Source organism: Anomaloglossus baeobatrachus, chromosome 2 (assembly GCF_048569485.1).
Source record: "Anomaloglossus baeobatrachus isolate aAnoBae1 chromosome 2, aAnoBae1.hap1, whole genome shotgun sequence".
Classification (NCBI taxonomy): Eukaryota; Metazoa; Chordata; class Amphibia; order Anura; family Aromobatidae; genus Anomaloglossus; species Anomaloglossus baeobatrachus.
Window position 1 is genome coordinate 289,503,010 of NC_134354.1, and position 22,828 is coordinate 289,525,837.

Consider the following 22,828-nt stretch of genomic DNA (forward strand, 5'->3'; position numbering starts at 1 on the left):
ACGCGCACATCGATCCAACAGTGCTGTAACCATACGTGGAGACCAAATCGTACAGGATAACAGAAAAAACTATGGAAATAACAACATATCAGACAGGTGCAGGCAATATTCATCCACAATTCCTAAGAACATGACTATGCGATATTATATCTGTATTAGCAGGAAAGTCAATTAAATTTGGATGTTGGGCCATGTGAATGACGACGTATGTCAAATCCTGTTGAAAAGTCCATATCCACTTGGTCTCAATATATGTACTCCACACTTGGTCTCTATAAATGTACTCCACACTTGAATCAGTAATGCTGCAGAAACAAAGTATGGAGAAAGTATTAAGTTACTGTGTCAAGGGAGCACAAAAATAACAAGAAAAAGTGGAAAAAACCTCATTTAAGTTATTAAAAATACACAATTATAAAAAACAAGGGAAAACCCGTTAAAAAAGAAGAGGGGGAAGAAAAAGGGGGGGGTGATGTCGTAAGAATGAAGCAAAGCTCAACGCTTCATTGAGACCAGAGGGGGCCACTGTACTGAGCGTTACCATCCATCTGGTTTCCCTTTGAGCCAATCTTTTTTTGATGTTACCTCCCCTGATGCCCCCATGGACGACCTCAATACCCCGGACCAACAGTGCTTTCGGGTCGCATTCATGGTGCATCTTGAAATGGAGAGGCAACGTTTTAAGAGAGGCAATATCATCCACCGCTCTGGCCGCAGCAATGTCCCTCACATGTTCCCTCACACGTATTCGGAATTTGCGAGATGTCAGGCCTATATATATCAAAGCCCTGCAGACAGGATAATAAACAACATTTGACGCACCACATGATACAGTTAGGTCCAGAAATATTTGGACAGTGACACAATTTTCGCGAGTTGGGCTCTGCATGCCACCACACTGGATTTGAAATGAAACCTCTACAACAGAATTCAAGTGCAGATTGTAACGTTTAGTTTGAAGGTTTGAACAAAAATATCTGATAGAAATTGTAGGAATTGTAGACATCACATTTCTTTCCAAACACTCCACATTTTAGGAGGTCAAAAGTAATTGGACAAATAAACTAAACCCAAAAAAAAATTTTTTATTTTCAATATTTTGTTGCGAATCCTTTGGAGGCAATCACTGCCTTAATTCTGGAACCCATGGACATCACCAAACGCTGGGTTTCCTCCTTCTTAATGCTTTGCCAGGCCTTTACAGCCGCAGCCTTCAGGTCTTGCTTGTTTGTGGGTCTTTCCGTCTTAAGTCTGGATTTGAGCAAGTGAAATTCATGCTCAATTGGGTTACAATCTGGTGATTGACTTGGCCATTGCAGAATGTTCCACTTTTTTGCACTCATGAACTCCTGGGTTAGCTTTGGCTGTATGCTTGGGGTCATTGTCCATCTGTACTATGAAGCGCCGTCCGATCAACTTTGCGGCATTTGGCTGAATCTGGGCTGAAAGTATATCCCGGTACACTTCAGAATTCATCCGGCTACTCTTGTCTGCTGTTATGTCATCAATAAACACAAGCGACCCAGTGCCATTGAAAGCCATGCATGCCCATGCCATCGTATTGCCTCCACCATGTTTTACAGAGGATGTGGTGTGCCTTGGATCATGTGCCGTTCCCTTTCTTCTCCAAACTTTTTTCTTCCCATCATTCTGGTACAGGTTGATCTTGGTCTCATCTGTCCATAGAATACTTTTCCAGAACTGAGCTGGCTTCATGAGGTGTTTTTCAGCAAATTTAACTCTGGCCTGTCTATTTTTGGAATTGATGAATGGTTTGCATCTAGATATGAACCCTTTGTATTTACTTTCATGGAGTCTTCTCTTTACTGTTGACTTAGAGACAGATACACCTACTTCACTGAGAGTGTTCTGGACTTCAGTTGATGTTGTGAACGGGTTCTTCTTCACCAAAGAAAGTATGCGGCGATCATCCACCACTGTTGTCATCCGTGGACGCCCAGGCCTTTTTGAGTTCCCAAGCTCACCAGTCAATTCCTTTTTTCTCAGAATGTACCCGACTGTTGATTTTGCTACTCCAAGCATGTCTGCTATCTCTGATGGATTTTTTCTTTTTTTTCAGCCTCAGGATGTTCTGCTTCACCTCAATTGAGAGTTCCTTAGACCGCATGTTGTCTGGTCACAGCAACAGCTTCCAAATGCAAAACCACACACCTGTAATCAACCCCAGACCTTTTAACTACTTCATTGATTACAGGTTAACGAGGGAGGCGCCTTCAGAGTTAATTGCAGCCCTTAGAGTCCCTTGTCCAATTACTTTGGTCCCTTGAAAAAGAGGAGGCTATGCATTACAGAGCTATGATTCCTAAACCCTTTCTCCGATTTGGATGTGAAAACTCTCATATTGCAGCTGGGAGTGTGCACTTTCAGCCCATATTATATATATATATATATATATATATATATATATATATATATATATATATATATATAATTGTATTTCTGAACATGTTTTTGTAAACAGCTAAAATAACAAAACTTGTCACTGTCCAAATATATTTCTGGACCTAACTGTATATAGTCCCTAATGTGGAACTGACGTTTGCCATCTGCGGATTTAAATACAGAACTGCGAAGGACATTGCTGCAGGCCAGACAGTGGCCACATGGAAAGCATCCGACACGGGGGGCCCCAGAAGAACCAAAAAGACTTGATGTAAGAGGAACATAATGACTCCTAACAAAGATATCTCACAGGTTAGAGGATCTCCTAGCGGTCATTAGAGGAAAGTCGGAGAGCGAATCCTTGAGAGCAGGGTCAGTTTTTAAAATAGACCAATATTTGTTCAGAACTGCCCTCATATTGTGCCATTCGTGATTATACATCGTGATAAACCTGATTCCTGGTTCATCAGACGTATCTTTATGCCTAGACAGAACGATTTGGGATCTGGGAGTGTTCTTGGCCCTAAGGTAACCCCTCTTTATAATGCGATTGCTATAACCCCTTTCACGGAACCTTGATATGAGATCTGCGGCTTGATTCGAACGAACATTTCCTCATTTTCAGAAACTGTCCGGTCGGGACAGCACGTACTGTAGACATATCATGGGCCGACGAGGCGTGAAGCAAAGAATTGACAGATGTGGATTTGCGGAAGACATCTTTCTGCTTTAATTATCATCCACCTCAATAAGTACATCCAGAAAGTTGATTTTTTTTTTTTTATCATATTTATGTCAATTTGATATTAAAAGGAATCATGCCCAGTCGACCCATAAATGAGTCAAGCTGCTCTGCTGTACCCTGTCAAAAAATCAAAAGATCATCAATTTACCTGAGCCAGCATGGGATATGACCTGCCCGCCCTCGCCGCAAAAAATTGATCTCTCCCAGTACCCTAGGAAGAGATTAGTGTATGAGGGCGCGTGGGCCACACCCATCGCAGTGCCACGCTGGTGCAGGTAAAAAGTATTTTTAAATGTAAAAAAATTATGGGTTAGGATAAAGCAGAGCAGCTCAAGTACCAAGTCACACATCGCGTCCTCATGACCAGAGGTCCCGAGAAATAAGCGGGCTGCTGCAAGGCCGTCCTCATGGCGGATACAGGTATATAATGACTCTATATCCGCCATTACGATCATCATGTCAGGTTCCATGTGCATGCCATCAACTCTATTGAGCACGTCTGTTGTGTCTTTTATGTAGGATGGAAGTGTTTCCACTAGAGGTTTTAAATATGTCAATGAACTTGCACACTGGGTATGTTATCACAATTGATGGCAATGAGTTGTGCAATAGATTAACAGGGATACGCCATATTATGTCTGCATCTATGCGATTCTTCCCAGTATTGCTGACTATCCCTGATTTTTAATCCATTCACAAAATTTCACAATACAAAATTTTATTACATCAAAAATCTTAAAACACACATTTCTGTGCGATATACAACACACACTAAAACATAAGTACAGAATGACAGTGCAATCCTCCGCTGATAATGAAAAGTTCAGTTTAAGTCATGGGCAATTAAAGAGTTCTGAACTCAATGGTGTGGAAAATCCCCCCTATTTAATCCAGCCTTTCATCATATGGGTCCAATATTTATGATAACCAATATATCTAGATGGATACTATTGTATATTAGTCTGGTTATCCAGTTTTCCGAAATATATTACAGAAGGCAGGGTTGAACAGAAAATCTGATTTACACCAATTCGGCCATATTCACTGAAAGACATATAGTGTATACTATTAATATATGTCCTTCTGTGAATATGGCCGAATTGGTGTACAAATTATTTTCACTTGGAGCATGGCAGGTTTTTTTTATCTGGACCTGTTAACACAATGGCTCCTGGAGGCTTAAGGCTATGTGCGCACTTACCGGATTTTGCCGCGGATTTTCCGCGGATTTGCTGCATGTTTCGCTGCAGAAAATGTTCAGAACATCTCTGCAGTGAATCACCAGCAAATCCTATGGAGAAAAAAAATCCTGTGCGCACTGGGCGGAATTTGACAGCTGCATGTTTTGCTGCGGGATTCCCGCAGCAAAAACAAGTGCATGTCACTTCTTTTCCGCACATCGCTGCGGGATTTCACTCCATTGACTCAATGTTAATCATGAAATCCCGCAGGGAATAACGCAGGCAGCAAATTCTGTGCGGTTCACTGCGTTTTCCTGCGTTATTCCCTGCGGTATTTCGCGGTTTACCTCCGGTAATGTGCATCGCTTGTCTGCGGTTTTGCAGGGAAGTGATGTCATTACAGGAAGAGGAAGCAAAGCAGACTGTAAACACACACAGATCACACACACACAGACATCACAGACACATAGAACACATAGACACAGACACATAGAACACACATAGAAAGAAAACGGAAATATAGAAAACAAAGAACGTGGGCTCCGCTGCATATTTACCTTCCAGCCGAGGTAAGCACACAGCGGCGGGCCGGTATTCTCAGGCTGGGGAGGGAGAGGGGCAGGGTTAATGTCCCCCGCCTCACTCCCCCTCCGGCAGCCGAGAATATCAGCCGCAGCTGCCCCGGCACTGTCGCATGCATTATGCGGCACTACCGGAGTGTCCTCGGCTCTTCTTGCCACCGTGTAGCAGTGGTGGCAAGGTAATACAAGGGGTTAATGATGGTGGGGGACCACCGCCATTAACTCCAGGCTTGATCATGGCAGCGTCTATGTGACAGCTGACATGATCAACCCGTAAGTAAAGTGAAAAAAACACAGACACCGAAAAATCCTTTATTGTAAATAAAACAAACAAGCCTCGTTCACCATTTTATTAACCCCCCCCCCAAACAAAGCTCCGGCGTAATCCACAGGTCCGACGTCCTGCGCTGCTTCCATCCAGCCGCGACTAACACACAGCGCTGAATGAAAGCAGCAGACAGCAGAGGTAATTACCGGTCATTTCCCACGGCCGGTAATGTGAACTCACTGCCGACCGTGGGAAATGCAGCGATCTGTCCTCTATCTATCTATCCCTCTATCTGTCTGTCTGTCTATCTATCTATCTATCTATTCTTCTGTCTATCTACTATCTCAGAATTAAATGACTTTTTTTTTTTTTTTTCAATGTGCTTTATTGCATTGAATGCAATAAAGCACATCCCAACCCGCACGCGGCAAAACCGCGGCAATACCGCGAATAATACCGCGGTAAAACCGCAGCAAACCGCTGCAAACCGCATGCGGTTTTCGGGTGCGGTTTCCCGCGGTTTTTTACCGCGGGTGCGGTAATCTTTGAGAGCATGCGGAATTTTCACAAGAAAATTCCATTTCCCAGTGCGCACATAGCCTTAATGAGTAATTAGCTTTTCCAGATTTTCTTCCTGTTTCGAATGTTTTGGTCCCGATGACTTGATCCGTGGTTCCATGCTCCAAGTGAACTTTTTCCGTTTTTTTAAATATCTATATTTTGGATAACAATATTACGTATCTAATGTACCACCCCTATAATTGATATATTTTATTGTTTGTTAATATCTGTACATGTATTCAATAATGGGATCTGAAGTATTTACTATTATGGTCCGACTTTTTATTAAGGAGGTACCTTTCTGTATCAAAATATTTCTATAGAATGAATTGGTACCTTGAATTCTGTTAATTGAGATTATCTTATCTATCTCTTAGATGTGTGATTTATGTATATTTGGACCTTTATGTGACCATTGGTGGTGTACGGATGTTTAGAATTGACACTATGAATATCTTAATCTGTATCTGTGCTGTGATTATTAATAATTGTGCCCCTTATATATAGTCTAGTGGGACACCTATCACGTACCCATGTGCCATCTGCGATATATATGGGATGTTTGTCATGGGAATATTGTACATTAATTTGCTGTTGAATCTAATTTCCCCCTTTTGGTTGTTGGGATTACATGTGCGGTGATGACTGTTATGTACGCCCCTTTTGATGCTTTTGTGGTGCTACAGCTTTTATCCTCTCTTTAGGTTTAGTGTAAGACAGGCCCACGGTGGTGCGGGTCACATGTGAGTCATGTGATTTAACATGGCGCTGTGGTATACGCCCCCGGTGACTTGTGTTTTGTTTTTATTTGTAGTGTCTCCATGGTGCTAACAGTGACGTGTGCGTGCTAGTGCGCGTCACGTGGTGGTCATGTGTTTTAACATAACGCTTATATATGGGATAATCTGTTTACACATTATATCCTTGGTAACGCATGCATTATGGCGACTATACTAACGGCGCCTGTGCACTGGGATCTGGGTTAATTGTCCATTGGTAACACCTGTGGTTAATTACTTTGACTGGTGGGGTATAAATAGGGTGTTCCTGACGCTCCTTCCCATAGTGCCTCCTTCCTGTGTGATGCCTGACTGATGGTATTACAGCATTGCCTGTGACCAGGGACTATCTGCTCCCCCGGGTGGTGCACACTATGGGACTCTGCATCTGGACATTTGGTTTTTAATCTTGTCTATTTTGGGCCTCCTGATGAACCATAATGGGGAAACGCGTCGAGAGGGCGTTTTATGGCTATTGTCACATTAAAGTGGACCTTGAAGCGGACCTTTTCCATACAGTAAATGGACTACCAGTGATGGAGATGTACACAGAAGTGCTAAATATTGGAATGTGGCGGTTAAATAGTTACAAAGTTACTTAGGTTGAAAAAAGACCTAGGTCCAGCTAGTTCAACCTTCCTCCACCAATTCTACATTTGGTCACTAAGTCATTTATAACCAACAATGTTGTGTGTACTGAGGAAATCATTCACCCCTTTTTTAAAAGCTGTTATAGTGTCTGCCATTACTACCTCTTGTGGTAGGGCATTCCACAGTCTGACTGCTCTAACTGTAAAGAACCCTTTCCTATTTAGCTATCGGAATCGCTTTTCTTCCACTTGCAGTGAGTGCCCCCTGATCCTTAGTATTGTCTTTGGAAGAAATATGTCATGTGACAGTCCTTTATATTGACCACACATGTATTTATACATATAAATGAGATCTCCTCTGAGAAGTCTTTTTTCTAAGCTAAACATATCTAACTTTTTCAACCTGTCATCATATGGGAGGCCTTCCATCCCTTTGTAGTAGTCTAGTTGCCCGCCTTTGAACTGCCTCTAACTTCTGAATGTCCTTTTTAAAATGTGGAGCCCAAAACTGGATCCCGTATTCCAGATGTGGCCTTACAAGTGATTTATAGAGGGGTAACAATACGTTGGGATCACGGGATCTAATCTCTTTTTATACACCCTAAAATCTTGTTTGCTTTAGCAGCTGCTGCTTGACATTGAGTGCTGCTGCTCAGCTATTTGTAATGAGAATACCCAAGTCCTTCTCCTGTTCTGTAGTCCCGAGTTTACTTCCATTTAATGTATACGCAGTTATAGGATTACTCCGTCCTAGGTGCATTACTTTATATTTATTAACATTAAATCTCATTTGCCAAGTATCTGCCCATTCTGACATCTTATCCAGATCTTTTTGTAATATTGTACTATCAAGGTCAGTTTTTAATATCCTACATAGTTTGGTGTCATCAGCAAAGACTGACACTTTACTATCAATCTCATACACAAGGTCATTAATAAAGAGATTAAAAAGAATCGGCGGCACCCCACTGCTGACTGAGAGCAATGTACCATTTATGACTACTCTTTGTTTCCTATTTTTTAGCCAATTCCTTACCCAGTTGCATATAGTTTCCCCTAGTCCCTGCTTCTGGAGCTTTAATATAAGGCTATTGTGTGGTACAGTATCAAATGCCTTTGCAAAGTCCAAATAAATCACATCAGCTGCATTACCAATATCCAGGTTTGCACTTACCCCCTCATAGAACCCCAACAGGTTGGTTAGACATGACTTATCTTTCATGAATCCATGCTGTTTGTCAGTTATTATATTATTTTCTGCAATATATTTTTGTATGTCATCCCTTAAAATGCCCTCAAAAACTTTGCATACTACTGATGTCAGACTTACTGGACGGTAGTTGCCTGGATCTACCCTCTTACCTTTCTTAAATATCGGTACCACATCAGCAATCCTCCAATCCTGAGGCACCAACCCTGTTACAAGCGAGTCTAAGAAGATGAGATACAACGGTCTGTCGATAATGGAGCTCAATTCCCTCAATATTCGTGGATTCTGGCCCTGGGGATTTGTCAATGTTTAGTTTACTTAGGCTGGTTTCACACTACGTCTTTTTAACATCCGTTGAAAACGTTATTTTAGCGGAAGTACGGATCCTGCTTTTACAGCAAATAACGTATGCAAACGCATCTGTTATTTTGCAGGATCCTGCACTGGATGTTTAGGGGCGGGCATTGGAGTCATGTGATCGGGAGTGAGGGGAACTAGACTGGGAGCCGGCTTCTGACAGCTGCAGACGCTGGTAACCAAGGTAAACATCGGCCTTGGATACCCGATATTTATCTTGGTTACGAGTGTCTGCAGCTGCTAGGAGCCGGGCTGTCTGCACGCGTAACCAACGTAAACATCGGGTAACTAAGAGAAGTGGTTACCCGATATTTACCTTAGTTACGAGTGTCCGCAGCTCTCAGGTGGGGGAGAGAGGGAGGGGAGGAAGGGGGAAAGACAGAGAGAGAGAGAGGGTGAGGGAGGGAGTAGAGAGATAGACAGATCACGCGAGACTGGTTCTGGGCATGCTCAGTACTTTCTGGGCATGCTCAGTACAAAAGCAGGATCCTGTCTATCAGCACGCCAGCGTTCACCTGCGTTCGCGTGCTGTTTAGTCAGGATCCGGTGACTTGCAGTATTTTGACGCAGCTCAAAAACGCTACAAGTAGCGTTTTTGAAACATGTTAAAAAACTGCAAGTCACCGGATCCGCACTATAACGCACGCAAACGCAGGTGAACGGATGTTAACGCGAGTCCATTGCAAATGCATTGAAATGAAAACGCATTTGCACTGGATCCGTACTTCCGCTAAAATAACGTTTTCAACGGATGTTAAAAAGACAGTGTGTGAAACCAGCCTTAGACGTAGGCGTACTTCTTGTGTTAAATAATTATATCGGGTGGTGACCTTTGATTTTTCTCTTGTTGAATGATCCATGGTACAGTCAGTTACTTGGTGAACATAGATAAGAAATGCCTATTTAATATCTGTCTTTTGTTTGTCCTCTGTAACTAACTTGTTGTTATATTTTAAGGGGCCAATACTATCCTTTGTTTTCCTTTTGGCATTAATGTATTTATAAAAGATTTTGGGATTTATTTTAATGTCCTTGGCGATTTTTGTTTCAGTAGCTAGTTTTGCTTGCTTGATTTCTTTTTTGCATTTCCTATTGATATCTTTATACTCCTGAAATGCTATTTCTGTATTCTCAGCCTTTAAGATTTTAAACACCCTTTTTTTTATTATACTTTGTACAGTCTTATTTATTCATAGTGGTTTCTTTTTATTCCTGGACATTTTATTACCAGAGGGTATACAGTGCCTACAAGTAGTATTCAACCCCCTGCAGATTTAGCAGGTTTACACATTCGGAATTAACTTGGCATTGTGACATGTGGACTGTAGATCAGCCTGGAAGTGTGAAATGCACTGCAGCAAAAAAGAATATTATTTATTTTTTATTTTTTTTTTAAATTGAGAAAAGTTTATTCAGAGGGTCATTTATTATTCAACCCCTCAAACCACCAGAATTCTGTTTGGTTCCCCTAAAGTATTAAGAAGTATTTCAGGCACAAAGAATAATGAGCTTCACATGTTTGGATTAATTATCTCTTTTTCCAGCCTTTTCTGACTAATTAAGACCCTCCGCAAACTTGTGAACAGCACTCATACATGGTCAACATGGGAAAGACAAAGGAGCATTCCAAGGCCATCAGAGACAAGATCGTGGAGGGTCACAAGGCTGGCAAGGGGTACAAAACCCTTTCCAAGGAGTTGGGCCTACCTGTCTCCACTGTTGGGAGCATCATCCGGAAGTGGAAGGCTTATGGAACTACTGTTAGCCTGTATGCAGTGCCATCTAGTCTCCAAACGTCACGTGTGTGGTTGGCACCAAAGATCTTGATCTTGGTCTCATCAGACCAGAGAACCTTGAACCAGTCTGTCTCAGAGTCCTCCAAGTGATCATGAGCAAACTGTAGACGAGCCTTGACATGATGCTTTGAAAGTAAAGGTACCTTACGGGCTCGTCTGGAACGGAGACCATTGCGGTGGAGTACGTTACTTATGGTATTGACTGAAACCAATGTCCCCACTGCCATGAGATCTTCCCGGAGCGCCTTCCTTGTTGTCCTTGGGTTAGCCTTGACTCTTCGGACAAGCCTGGCCTCGGCACAGGTGGAAACTTTCAAAGGCTGTCCAGGCCGTGGAAGGCTAACAGTAGTTCCATAAGCCTTCCACTTCCGGATGATGCTCCCAACAGTGGAGACAGGTAGGCCCAACTCCTTGAAAAGGGTTTTGTACCCCTTGCTAGCCTTGTGACCCTCCACGATCTTGTCTCTGATGGCCTTTGAATGCTCCTTTTTCTTTCCAATGTTGACCAAGTATGAGTGCTGTTCACAAGTTTGGGGAGGGTCTTAATTAGTCAGAAAAGGCTGGAAAAAGAGATAATTAATCCAAACATGTGAAGCTCATTGTTCTTTGTGCCTGAAATACTTCTTAATACTTTAGGGGAACCAAACAGAATTCTGGTGGTTTGAGGGGTTGAATAATAAATGACCCTCTGAATAAACTTTTCACAATTTTAAAAAAAAAAATAAAAAAAGAAATTCTTTTTTGCTGCAGTGCATTTCACACTTCCAGGCTGATCTACAGTCCAAATGTCACAATGCCAAGTTAATTCCGAATGTGTAAACCTGCTAAATCTGCAGGGGGTTGAATACTACTTGTAGGCACTGTAAGCTCTTCCCTTAATTTGTTGAAATCAGCTTTCCTAAAATTCCAGGTTTTTGCATTTCCCCTTTGAAATGTTTTATTGAATATTACGTTGAATCTTACCATATTATGATCGCTGGTGCCCAAGTGCTCCCGGATCTGTAGGTCTGAAATGGTATCTGGTCTATTTGACAGGACCAGATCTAGCAAATTATCTCCCCTGGTCAGTTCATCTACCATCTGAGAGAGGAAATTGTCTTGAATGGTAGATAAGAATTTACAGATTTTAGCACATCCAGAAGATTCTACAGTTAGGTCCAGAAATATTTGGACAGTGACACAAGTTTTGTTATTTTAGCTGTTTACAAAAACATGTTCAGAAATACAATTATATATATAATATGGGCTGAACGTGCACACTCCCAGCTGCAATATGAGAGTTTTCACATCCAAATCAGAGAAAGGGTTTAGGAATCATAGCTCTGTAATGCATAGCCTCCTCTTTTTCAAGGGACCAAAAGTAATTGGACAAGGGACTCTAAGGGCTGCAATTAACTCTGAAGGCGTCTCCCTCGTTAACCTGTAATCAATGAAGTAGTTAAAAGGTCTGGGGTTGATTACAGGTGTGTGGTTTTGCATTTGGAAGCTGTTGCTGTGACCAGACAACATGTGGTCTAAGGAACTCTCAATTGAGGTGAAGCAGAACATCCTGAGGCTGAAAAAAAAGAAAAAAATCCATCAGAGAGATAGCAGACATGCTTGGAGTAGCAAAATCAACAGTCGGGTACATTCTGAGGAAAAAGGAATTGACTGGTGAGCTTGGGAACTCAAAAAGGCCTGGGCGTCCACGGATGACAACAGTGGTGGTTGATCGCCGCATACTTTCTTTGGTGAAGAAGAACCGGTTCACAACATCAACTGAAGTCCAGAACACTCTCAGTGAAGTAGGTGTATCTGTTTCTAAGTCAACAGTAAAGAGAAGACTCCATGAAAGTAAATACAAAGGGTTCACATCTAGATGCAAACCATTCATCAATTCCAAAAATAGACAGGCCAGAGTTAAATTTGCTGAAAAACACCTCATGAAGCCAGCTCAGTTCTGGAAAAGTATTCTCTGGACAGATGAGACCAAGATCAACCTGTACCAGAATGATGGGAAGAAAAACGTTTGGTAAAGAAAGGGAACGGCACATGATCCAAGGCACACCACATCCTCTGTAAAACATGGTGGAGGCAACGTGATGGCATGGGCATGCATGGCTTTCAATGGCACTGGGTCACTTGTGTTTATTGATGACATAACAGCAGACAAGAGTAGCCGGATGAATTCTGAAGTGTACCGGGATATACTTTCAGCCCAGATTCAGCCAAATGCCGCAAAGTTGATCGGACGGCGCTTCATAGTACAGATGGACAATGGCCCCAAGCATACAGCCAAAGCTACCCAGGAGTTCATGAGTGAAAAAAAGTGGAACATTCTGCAATGGCCAAGTCAATCACCAGATCTTAACCCAATTGAGCATGCATTTCACTTGCTCAAATCCAGACTTAAGACGGAAAGACCCACAAACAAGCAAGACCTGAAGGCTGCGGCTGTAAAGGCCTGGCAAAGCATTAAGAAGGAGGAAACCCAGCGTTTGGTGATGTCCATGGGTTCCAGACTTAAGGCAGTGATTGCCTCCAAAGGATTCGCAACAAAATATTGAAAATAAAAATATTTTGTTTGGGTTTGCTTTATTTGTCCAATTACTTTTGACCTCCTAAAATGTGGAGTGTTTGTAAAGAAATGTGTACAATTCCTACAATTTCTATCAGATATTTTTGTTCAAACCTTCAAATTAAACGTTACAATCTGCACTTGAATTCTGTTGTAGAGGTTTCATTTCAAATCCAATGTGGTGGCATGCAGAGCCCAACTCGCGAAAATTGTGTCACTGTCCAAATATTTCTGGACCTAACTGTATGTCCCACTGTATGTCTGGATAGTTGAAATTCCCCATAATAAGAACCCGATTATAATTATTAGCTGCCTTTTCAATTTGTTCCAGCATTTCACCCTCTATTTGTTCAGGTATGTTAGGAGGCTTATAGCAAACTCCAATTAGCATTTTTCCATTATTCCCCTCCCCATGTACATTTACCCATACTGACTCTACATTGTTGCAGTTCCCCCCAATGTCATCATTCAACACAGGTTTTAGGTTAGATTTGATAAATATACACACCCCACCATCTTTTTTGTCTTTCCTGTCCTTCCTAAATGTAGTATAACCCTGTATGTTTGTCACCCAGTCATGGCTTTCATCCAGCCAGGTTTCCGTAATGCCCACCACATCATAATCCATGGTTGACATAAGAGTCTCTAATTCATTCATTTTGTTTGCAAGATTTCTTGCATTTGCCAGTAGACATTTAATACTATTAACACCTTTATTACTCCTAGCCTCCCTACGTTCCTTGCATGTCCCATCCCCCCCCCAATCCTTCATTGACCCCTACCATCTCACTGTCTCTATCTGCTCTTTCTATCCCCTTATTTGCTCCACTACCCTCCCTCCCCCCAGATCCTAGTTTAAAAGCTCCTCCATCCGTCTGACCATTTTCTCCCCCAGCAAAGCTGCACCTTCCCCATTGAGGTGCAGCCCGTCCCTACCGTAGACCCTGTGTAGCCAACTGAGAAGTCGGCCCAGTTCTCCATGAACCCGAACCCTTCCTTCCTGCACCAATTTCTAAGCCACGTATTTATCTCCCTAAGCTCCCGCTGTTCGCCTAGTGTATACATGATATATATCAAAGACTCTTTTATATATCAAGCTAAGTATTGCTCATTGAGGATCTCCTTATTAATAGTATACACTATATGTACTTCTGTGAATATGGCCAAATTGGTGTAAATCCAATTTTCTGTTCAACCCTGCCTTCTATAATATATTTGGGACCACTGGATAACCAGATTTATATACAATAGTATCCATCTAGATATATTGATTCTCATAAATATTGGACCCATATGATGGAAGGCTGGATTAAATAGGGGGGATTTTCCATATACCCTTGAGTTCAGAACTCTTTAATTGCCCATGAATTAATCTGAACTTTTGCATTATCAGCGGAGGATTGCACTGTCATTGTGTCCTTACGTTTTAGTGTGTGTTGTATATCGCACAGAAATGTGTGTTTTTTAAGATTTTTGATATCATAAAATGTTGTATTGGGAAATTTTGAGAATTGATCAGAAAAATATCCATGTAGGGAATATATTCTAAAGTGTACATATTCCTGACTTTTAGCCCGTGTGTCGGGCACACATGCATAATCTGGTTCAGGAATCGGTCTTGATTGTGTGCTAATTTACAATCCATGTAAGATTTGATTTTCTTCTGTATTGCAGGCTTGCCTCTTGTTTGTACATCTACCCCTCTACTGTGCTGTCTATAGCTATGAAAAAACAATTTGTAATTAATAACTATTTTGCTATCAATAAATACATAGAAATAATGGTTGAGCAATATTTACTCTTGTCTCTCTTGTTGGTTTCTGCTATTTGAGTAGCTCATAAGTCGGGACTGATCCTTATTTTTGGATCTTCTTTGCGTTCTGTTCATTCATTCATTGTATATAGATTTGTTGTTTCTTAATATTCTGAATAATTGTAGTATTTTATTTTTGCTTAATCAGTATCTTCCAGATTTATTGGGGCCAACTGGATTCCTGGTGCAATTAAGTCATCCCGTCAAGTCAGATCCCGATTTATTGAGAGCTGCTGTTCATTGCATGGCCAACTTATGTCTCTGGTGAACCGGATTTTCTTTTATTATTCATACAAAAAAAGCAGATAATAATGTATAAATGAACAAAAAAAATGTCTTTCTTTGAGAATAACGGTTTAAGACTTGGAGGAATGTCAGTCACTTGCAAAAACACTTAAAGGGATCCAATCACCAGGATTTTCATATATAAGCTAAAGCCAGTGCTAAACTGCTGAAGTCTTTTTAGTACGTTTATAAGAATGTATTCAGCATTCGTTCAAAAAAGTAATTTAAAGGGAATCTGTCAGGTGCCATAATACTAATACCCTGCAGATATAGGGTTAATCAGCAGGTGGTTAATGGCCTTGCATAGCTGTCTAGCCGCTGCACATTGCATTTGTTTTGTTTTTCACTGTTTGGCTTTTGTTTCCCTGCATATTGGCAGCTGTAGAATGAGTGAACTAAGAATCCTTCAGTGATCTCATTCTAATGGGCAGTTTGTAACTCTTCTTTCTCTTTCTGAACTTCTCTGTACGGATTGCATGAACTTTGAGCTGAACTATGATGTATCATAATTCAGTTGAGAGGACCTGCAAAAAATACAGATCAGAGTTACCATCTCATTTTCACAATAGCTCACTAACATATTCTCAGTTAACTCACTCATGGCTCTAGAACACACAGTCATCCTGAATAGCATGGAGATGCGCATGTGCGGCCACTACTCTATATGGCTATGGGAGCAGTGGATGGCTGAATTCGGCAGAGCCTCTTGCTTAAGGCTGACCTTATTACTGGGGTTTCCGGTAGTCGGTCCCTCAGCAATTAATGTTCTTCTTTATTTTTTGGGGGGATGAATAACTTTTTAAGCATCTGAAATACCAACATAATGCAATTGACGCACAGACTGCAGTGTGGATATGCATTAATTTCTGTGTTTGTATACTCTCAGGCAACATTTGTTACTATAAACTGTATTTTTATTTTTTTTTCTAGTGTGTCTGGAGAACCTTACTTGGATGAACCATACCGCATGACCTGTTTTAAGATTTTTCTTACCGTCCTCCAAGCCCCAAGATTGAATGTAGTGGATGAAATATCAATATGCGCTGTAAGTTACTGGAACATATGAAGCAATCATACCAGGGAATGGCAAGAATTGGAAGTATGAGAATACTAGTGCGAAGTAACCAACATGTTATGTGATTGGAAGCTATACAGGAGGGGTCCCCAACCTGCGGCTCTCGGGCCCATGATGTGTGGCTCGCGGCTGCACCAGGTCTTGCAAGCTGCTATGAAGATCAGGTCTAAAGCTTTGATGGACCACCTCTCTTGTAGCCATGAGCAAACCCTTTTGTGATGTAAATAGAACTCAACCTGCAATTATAGCGGATGGGTCACATATTTACCATACAGTGCTGGCCAAAAGTATTGGCACCCCTGCAATTCTGTCAGATAATACTCAGTTTCTTCTTGAAAATGATTGCAATCACAAATTCTTTAATATTATTAGCTACATTTAATTTGTCTTCAATGAAAAAAAAAAAAATTGTCATAAAGCCAAATTGGATATAATTCCACACCAAACACAAAAAATGGGGTGGACAAAAGTGTTGGCACTGTTTGAAAAATCATGTGATGCTTCTCTAATTTGTGTAATTAACAGCACCTGTAACTTACCTGTGGCACCTAACAGGTGTTGGCAATAACTAAATCACACTTGCAGCCAGTTGACATGGATTAAAGTTGACTCAACCTCTGTCCTGTGTCCTTGTGTGCACCACATTGAGCATGGAGAAAAGAAAGAAGACCAAAGAACTGTCTGAGGACTTGAGAATCCAAATTATGAGGAAGCATGAGCAATCTCAAGGCTACAAGTCCATCTCCAAAGACCTGAAAATTCCTGTGTCTACGTTCACAGTGTCATCAAGAAGTTAAAAGCCCATGGCACTGTGGCTAACCTCCCTAGATGTGGAAGGAAAAGAAAAATTGACGAGAGATTTCAACGCAGGATTGTGCGGATGGTGGATAAAGAACCTCGACTAACATCCAAACAAGTTCAAGCTGCCCTGCAGTCCGAGGGTACAACAGTGTCAACCCATACTATCCGTCGGCATCTGAATGAAAAGTGACTGTATGGTAGGATACCCAGGAAGACCCCACTTCTTACCCCGAGACATAAAAAAGCCAGGCTGGAGTTTGCCAAAACTTACCTGAGAAAGCCTAAAACATTTTGGAAGAATGTTCTCTGGTCAGATGAGACAAAAGTAGAGCTTTTTGGGAAAAGCCATCAACATAGAGTTTACAGGAAGAAGAGCAACTGAAGACTACCAACAAATTTAGCAGCATAATGTAAGGGCCCAGTGTGAGAAAGCTGGGTCTTCCTCAGAGGTCATGGGTCTTCCAGCAGGACAATAACCCAAAACACACTTCAAAAAGCACTAGAAAATGGTTTGATAGGAAGCACAGGAGACTACTAAAGTGGCCAGCAATGAGTCCAGACCTGAATCCCATAGAACACCTGTGGAGAGATCTCAAAATGGCAGTTTGGAGAAGGCACCCTTCAAATCTCAGGGACCTGGAGCAGTTTGCCAAAGAAGAATGGTCTAAAATTCCAGCAGAGCATTGTAAGAAACTCATTGATGGTTACCGGAAGAGGTTGTTTGCAGTTATTTTGGCTAAAGGTTGTGCAACCAAGTATTAGGCTAAGGGTGCCAATACTTTTGTCTGGCCCATTTTTTGGAGTTTTGTGTGAAATAATCAATGATTTGATTTTTGTTTCATTCTCTTTTGTGTTTTTTCATTGCAAGCAAAATAAATGAAGATAATACCAAAGAATTTCTGATTGCAATCAATTTCAAGAAGAAACTGAGTATTATCTGACAGCATTGCAGGGGTGCCAATACTTTTGGCCAACACTGTACATTCTGGTTAGTATAGATTGCATAAGTAAAATATATACAACCAGTATAAAAACAAAGTCAAATTTGGAGTGGATGTAGGATCTCTTATCTTAGTCATGGCTGTTAGCCAGCAATCACATGCTCCACTTGGATGAGTTATTGATGGACATTAGCACAAAAATACACCGCTCTTGGAATCTGTAAGACTGGATTTTCATGTCACTTTTTCCATTCTCACGTTCTCTTGGACAGCTCAGAGCTCTGCCGTCTCCTTACATCTTGGTTGTTTGTTGGGTGGACACTCCTCCTTGAGTGACAGTTCTTGGCAGAAGCTTGGTCCTCCTACAACACATTAACAGCCTGTCAGCGTTAGTCTACACTGCTATTAGTATATTTACATGTAGAAATAAAAGTGCATTTGAACAATGACACCGCCTAGGAAAGTGAGAGCCATGATGAGGAGAACTGCTCTGAAATCTGCTGATGCTGGGCGCCTGTGGTTTATGTAAAGCTGAGGAGAGCTATGTCTGGAGGTGAGCAGGTAACTGCTATATAGAAACCATTGGGATGTAGAGAACTAACTGGGATGTTAGGGGATGGCTCCTCTGCTGGAATGCAACTGCTGCGCTCACACATGGCTAGGCTCTGGTCACCAAGCTCCTTGTCAGCAAGCTGTACATTGTAAGATAAAAGCTCTCACAGCAGAACAGCAGGTGGATGACATAAAAATAAACAATAAACGAATCCAAAGCAATATAATAACATTAGAATACCCCTTTAACAGTAAGGACCTACATACACATGAGTCAGTACATTGCCCAGGTATTCATACAACTGCCTCTCCTATTGCCTACTTTAAGTGAAAATCTATTAAGGGGATAGTCCACCTCTTTGGATTCTTTATGTGGTCTTTGTTAGCAGAATTAGCATTAGAATTAGCAGCTTAGCAGAATTGAAAAAATAAAATGGTTGCAAACCTACGGGGCTGTCAGAATGAGCTCACTGACAGATTCTCAGTTAATCCATTCTGCAGCTTGCAATAGACAGTGCAACACTGAGGCTAGTGAAGGTAAACCATGCAAACATTTTAATGAAACCCAATTACAAAAATTATTTTGATTGAAAATACAAGCAAGCAAGAGAAAATGTCCTCAAAGGTGGATTACTTGATGTGTGTATCTTCTGCCTTCACAGTTTCTTTCTCTTCCAGTTGTTACAGAATGCTCTGAGAGGCATACAGTCTATTTTGAATGGCAACAAAATGATCTTAATGGAATCTGATCTACTTGGATCCGTGCTGGCGGTGCTTAAGGTATTACCTTTCATCATACAAACTATGGTTTATTGTTCTGCTTCTTCTCATGTTTTCCTATGTATTACTCCTGTCTGGCATGCTCAACAGCTTTATGTATCATCTTGGATAATAGGAGTGCTGACTCTAGTGCTGAGCGGATCCGGACAGTAAAAGTCCGGATCGCGTGGTTCCAGCGCTATATCTGTACCGCACCCGGGCGCGGGATTCCAGGTGCACAATCCGGATTCGGCAATTAATAAAAATAAACAAAATCTGAATTAAATGAGCGTTTCATACTTACCGAGACTTGGTGTCATGGCGGCACACTGCTTCCGGGTCGCGCATTCACTTACTGTACTGTCTATCGCATACACACAGCTTTCCGTGTTTTCCCCGCCCACCGGCCGTCCTCTCAGCTGTGATTGTTTTTTGGCTGATGCGCCCCCCCAGCCTGTGACAGCTCTGCCGTGCAGTAATCGCTTATCGCAGCTCAGTAATAGGCTGCACTCACAGTGGGCAGCCGTGCTCTATGGCTGCTCGCTCTGAGATGTAGCAGAGCTGGATGTGTCTCCGTGGGACGTCGTGTGGATTACGCCATAGCTGCAGGGTGTTGTGGGTTAATAAAGTGGTGAAGGAGGGGGTGTTTGGATTTTATTCCAAATAAAGGATTTTTCTCTGTATCTTGTTTATTTACTGGAATTTATAGGTTTGTGATACAGGTATCTGATAGACGCCTGTGCCATCACAAACCTAGGGCTTAGTAGCAGCTGTGCGCTACTATTAACCCCTGCTATTACCTTGATTGCCACCGCCCCAGGGCAATCAAGATGAGCCGATATCGCACCGGAATTGTCACATTAATAGATGTGGCAATACTGGGCAGCTGCGGGCTGAGAATATACCAGCCCCCGGCTGGCATTATCATAGCTGGGGATGAAAATTAGGGGGGACCGCACGTCGTTTTTTTAATTTATTTTAAATTAAAAAAAAAAAAAGCCAGAGTCACACTTGCAACAGATACACTGCTCTCCTCGCCCACCGGCCGTCCTGCCGCCTGTGATTGGTTGCAGTCAGCTGACATGCTGCCGCTCAGGATGTGGGCATGTCTAACTGCAACCAATGACACGCGCCGGTGGGCGGGCAAAACAATGAATGTTGAATTGTCGGCTCCGGAAGAGAAAAGCGTGACCCGGAAGGATTGTGCCGCCATGCCAGTGAGTAGACCGCGCGCGCTCCTACCCCCCCATCCCCTCCACAAACGTTTTTAATCTCCGGATTCCGGTCCCCATTGACTTATATGGGCACCGCATTCCGGAGCGGAGCGGACTTATTTTTAAGTCTGTCAGTGATCTGCCGTCCCCGGTTTTTCGGGCGTTCGATCCACTCTAGCTGGCTCCAATCAATCTCTCCATTTTTGTTGACTGCACAAATGTCCACAAGTGAGTCGTCCATGTCTTCTCACACATACGTCGGCCTCCTTTGTAGAGTCTAAACCAGCTTTAATAAAATCAATTAGTCTGAAAGACCAGCTAATAAATAAATACCCCATTTATGTACTATCTTTGCATGTTCGTTACTTTCCAATACCCTTTAGGCTATGTGCGCACTAGAAAAAGGATTTTTCTCAAGAAATTTTCTTACGAAATTTGTTGAGTGAAGTAGTAGCGCACCTGCATTTAAAAAACGCACCGAAAAACGCGTGCGTTTTCGTGCGTTTTTGGTGCTTTTTTTTTGCAGGTTGGTCCCTGCATTTTTAAAGCTTTAACACCAATAAATAATATAGATAGATGAATAGATAGATAATGGATAGATAGATAATGGATTGACAATTAATGGATAGATAGATGGATAGATAATGGATAGACAGATGAATAGATAGATAATAGATGAGAAAGACATATATGATGTTCCACCTCCCTATATATTCTAAGCTGGCACCCTTTAGTGACTTTTATGTGACACTAAAGGGTGCTTAGCCTTGTATTTAGCCAGAAAATAAATAAATAATTTAAAAAAAAAAAAATGTGGGGTCCCCGTTATCTTTTGTAGCTAGCTAGGGTAAAGCAGACGGCTGCAGCCTGCAGACCACAGCTGGCAGCTTCACCTTGGCTGGTAATCCAAAACAGAGGGCACCCCACGCTGTTATTTTAAATTAAATAAATAATTTAAAACAAAAAAGTGTGGGTCCCCCCCAAATTGGATCACCAGCCAAGGTAAAGCGGACAGCTGTGGTCTGGTATTCTCAGACTAGGGAGGTCCACCGTTATTGGACACTCCCCAGCCTAAAAATAGCAGGCCACAGCCGCCCCAGAAGTGGCGCATCCATTGCCCCAACTCATCCCATTGCCCTGGTGCGGTGGCAAACAGGGTAATATATGGGGTTGATGCCAGATGTGTAATGTCACCTGGCATCAAGCCCTGGGGTTAGTGATGTCACGCATCTATCAGATACCCGACATCACCAACCCTGTCAGTAATAATAAAAAAAAAAAAGACAACAAAAAAAGTTTTATTTAAAAAAACACTCCCCAACACATTCCCTCTTTCACCAATTTACTTAACAATCAAATCCGGGTCCAGCGTAATCCAATAAGGGGGTCCCACGGTGATCCATACCATAGTTGCTGTCCCAGTCAATGAAGAACAGAATGTTCCCCATTGGCTGGGAGAGCAGTGCAGTGACCTGAGCGAACATCAATAGGTCAGCCCAGGTCACTACAGGGGATGACGAGCGCTGCTGTCAGGAGGTTAGATGAGATCATTACCTGCTGTGACGATCTCCTGCACTCCTGACGTCAGCGCTGTCACTGACTTCTATGCCCGCCGCGTTCTCAGCAGTATCGCAGGAGCCCGTGACGTCACCGCTACTGACAGTCTCGGGCCGCCCGGGAGACGTGATTTGAGAACGCAGTGGGCATAGAAGGCAGTGACAGCGCTGACGTCAGGAGAGCAGGAGATCGTCACAGCAAGTAATGATCTCATCTAACCTCCTGACAGCAGTGCTAGTCATCCCCGCGGCTGCCCGCACTGCAGTGTGAGAAGCTGCTGATACTGCAGTGCGGGCAGACACTGACACACTGCTGTGCGAGCAGCCGCGGGGCTGGTGCGGGAGCAGGATACCGACTTTAAGGGCACCCGACGGAGGTCACACGGAAGTGCTTTTGTGCGGCTTCTAGGGATTTTGCGGGCCTATTGACTTGTATTGAGTCACGGTCCGTTATCACGGAACAGAATAGGACATGTTCCATAATAACGGAGCGGACATACGGTATTGACGTAGTATTGACGGGACATAGTCAGTCAGTATCACAAATAAATATGTAGATCCAGGTACCTTCTAGGCGACATCTTCATATTGGAATCGTTCCCATGCCTTTTGTCTGCAAGTAGTAAAGACGCCATGATTGGATTTCAAGGCCGTAACTAGTCTCTGTAGTCTTCCCTCTTGTCGTCCTTCAGCAGCACTTCAAAACACGATTCCCTTAAAGGGAAGGTGTCGCGGATTTTTATAATCCAAACAATGATTACTTGTAAGATAACATGAAGTTATAATGTTATCAATAAATAAAGA

General features: G+C 42.3%; 1 protein-coding gene across 1 annotated transcript in view; it reads left to right on the top strand.

Annotated features, from left to right (window-relative positions):
• Window positions 1-22,828, top strand: part of HEATR6 (HEAT repeat containing 6) — a 140,370-nt gene that overhangs the window by 62,737 nt on the left and 54,805 nt on the right. Inside the window, exons 5-7 of the mRNA XM_075335842.1 lie at window positions 14,990-15,105; window positions 16,057-16,171; window positions 19,174-19,275. Of these exons, the coding sequence (XP_075191957.1) occupies window positions 14,990-15,105; window positions 16,057-16,171; window positions 19,174-19,275 (333 nt within the window). The remainder of the gene's footprint in view (window positions 1-14,989; window positions 15,106-16,056; window positions 16,172-19,173; window positions 19,276-22,828) is intronic.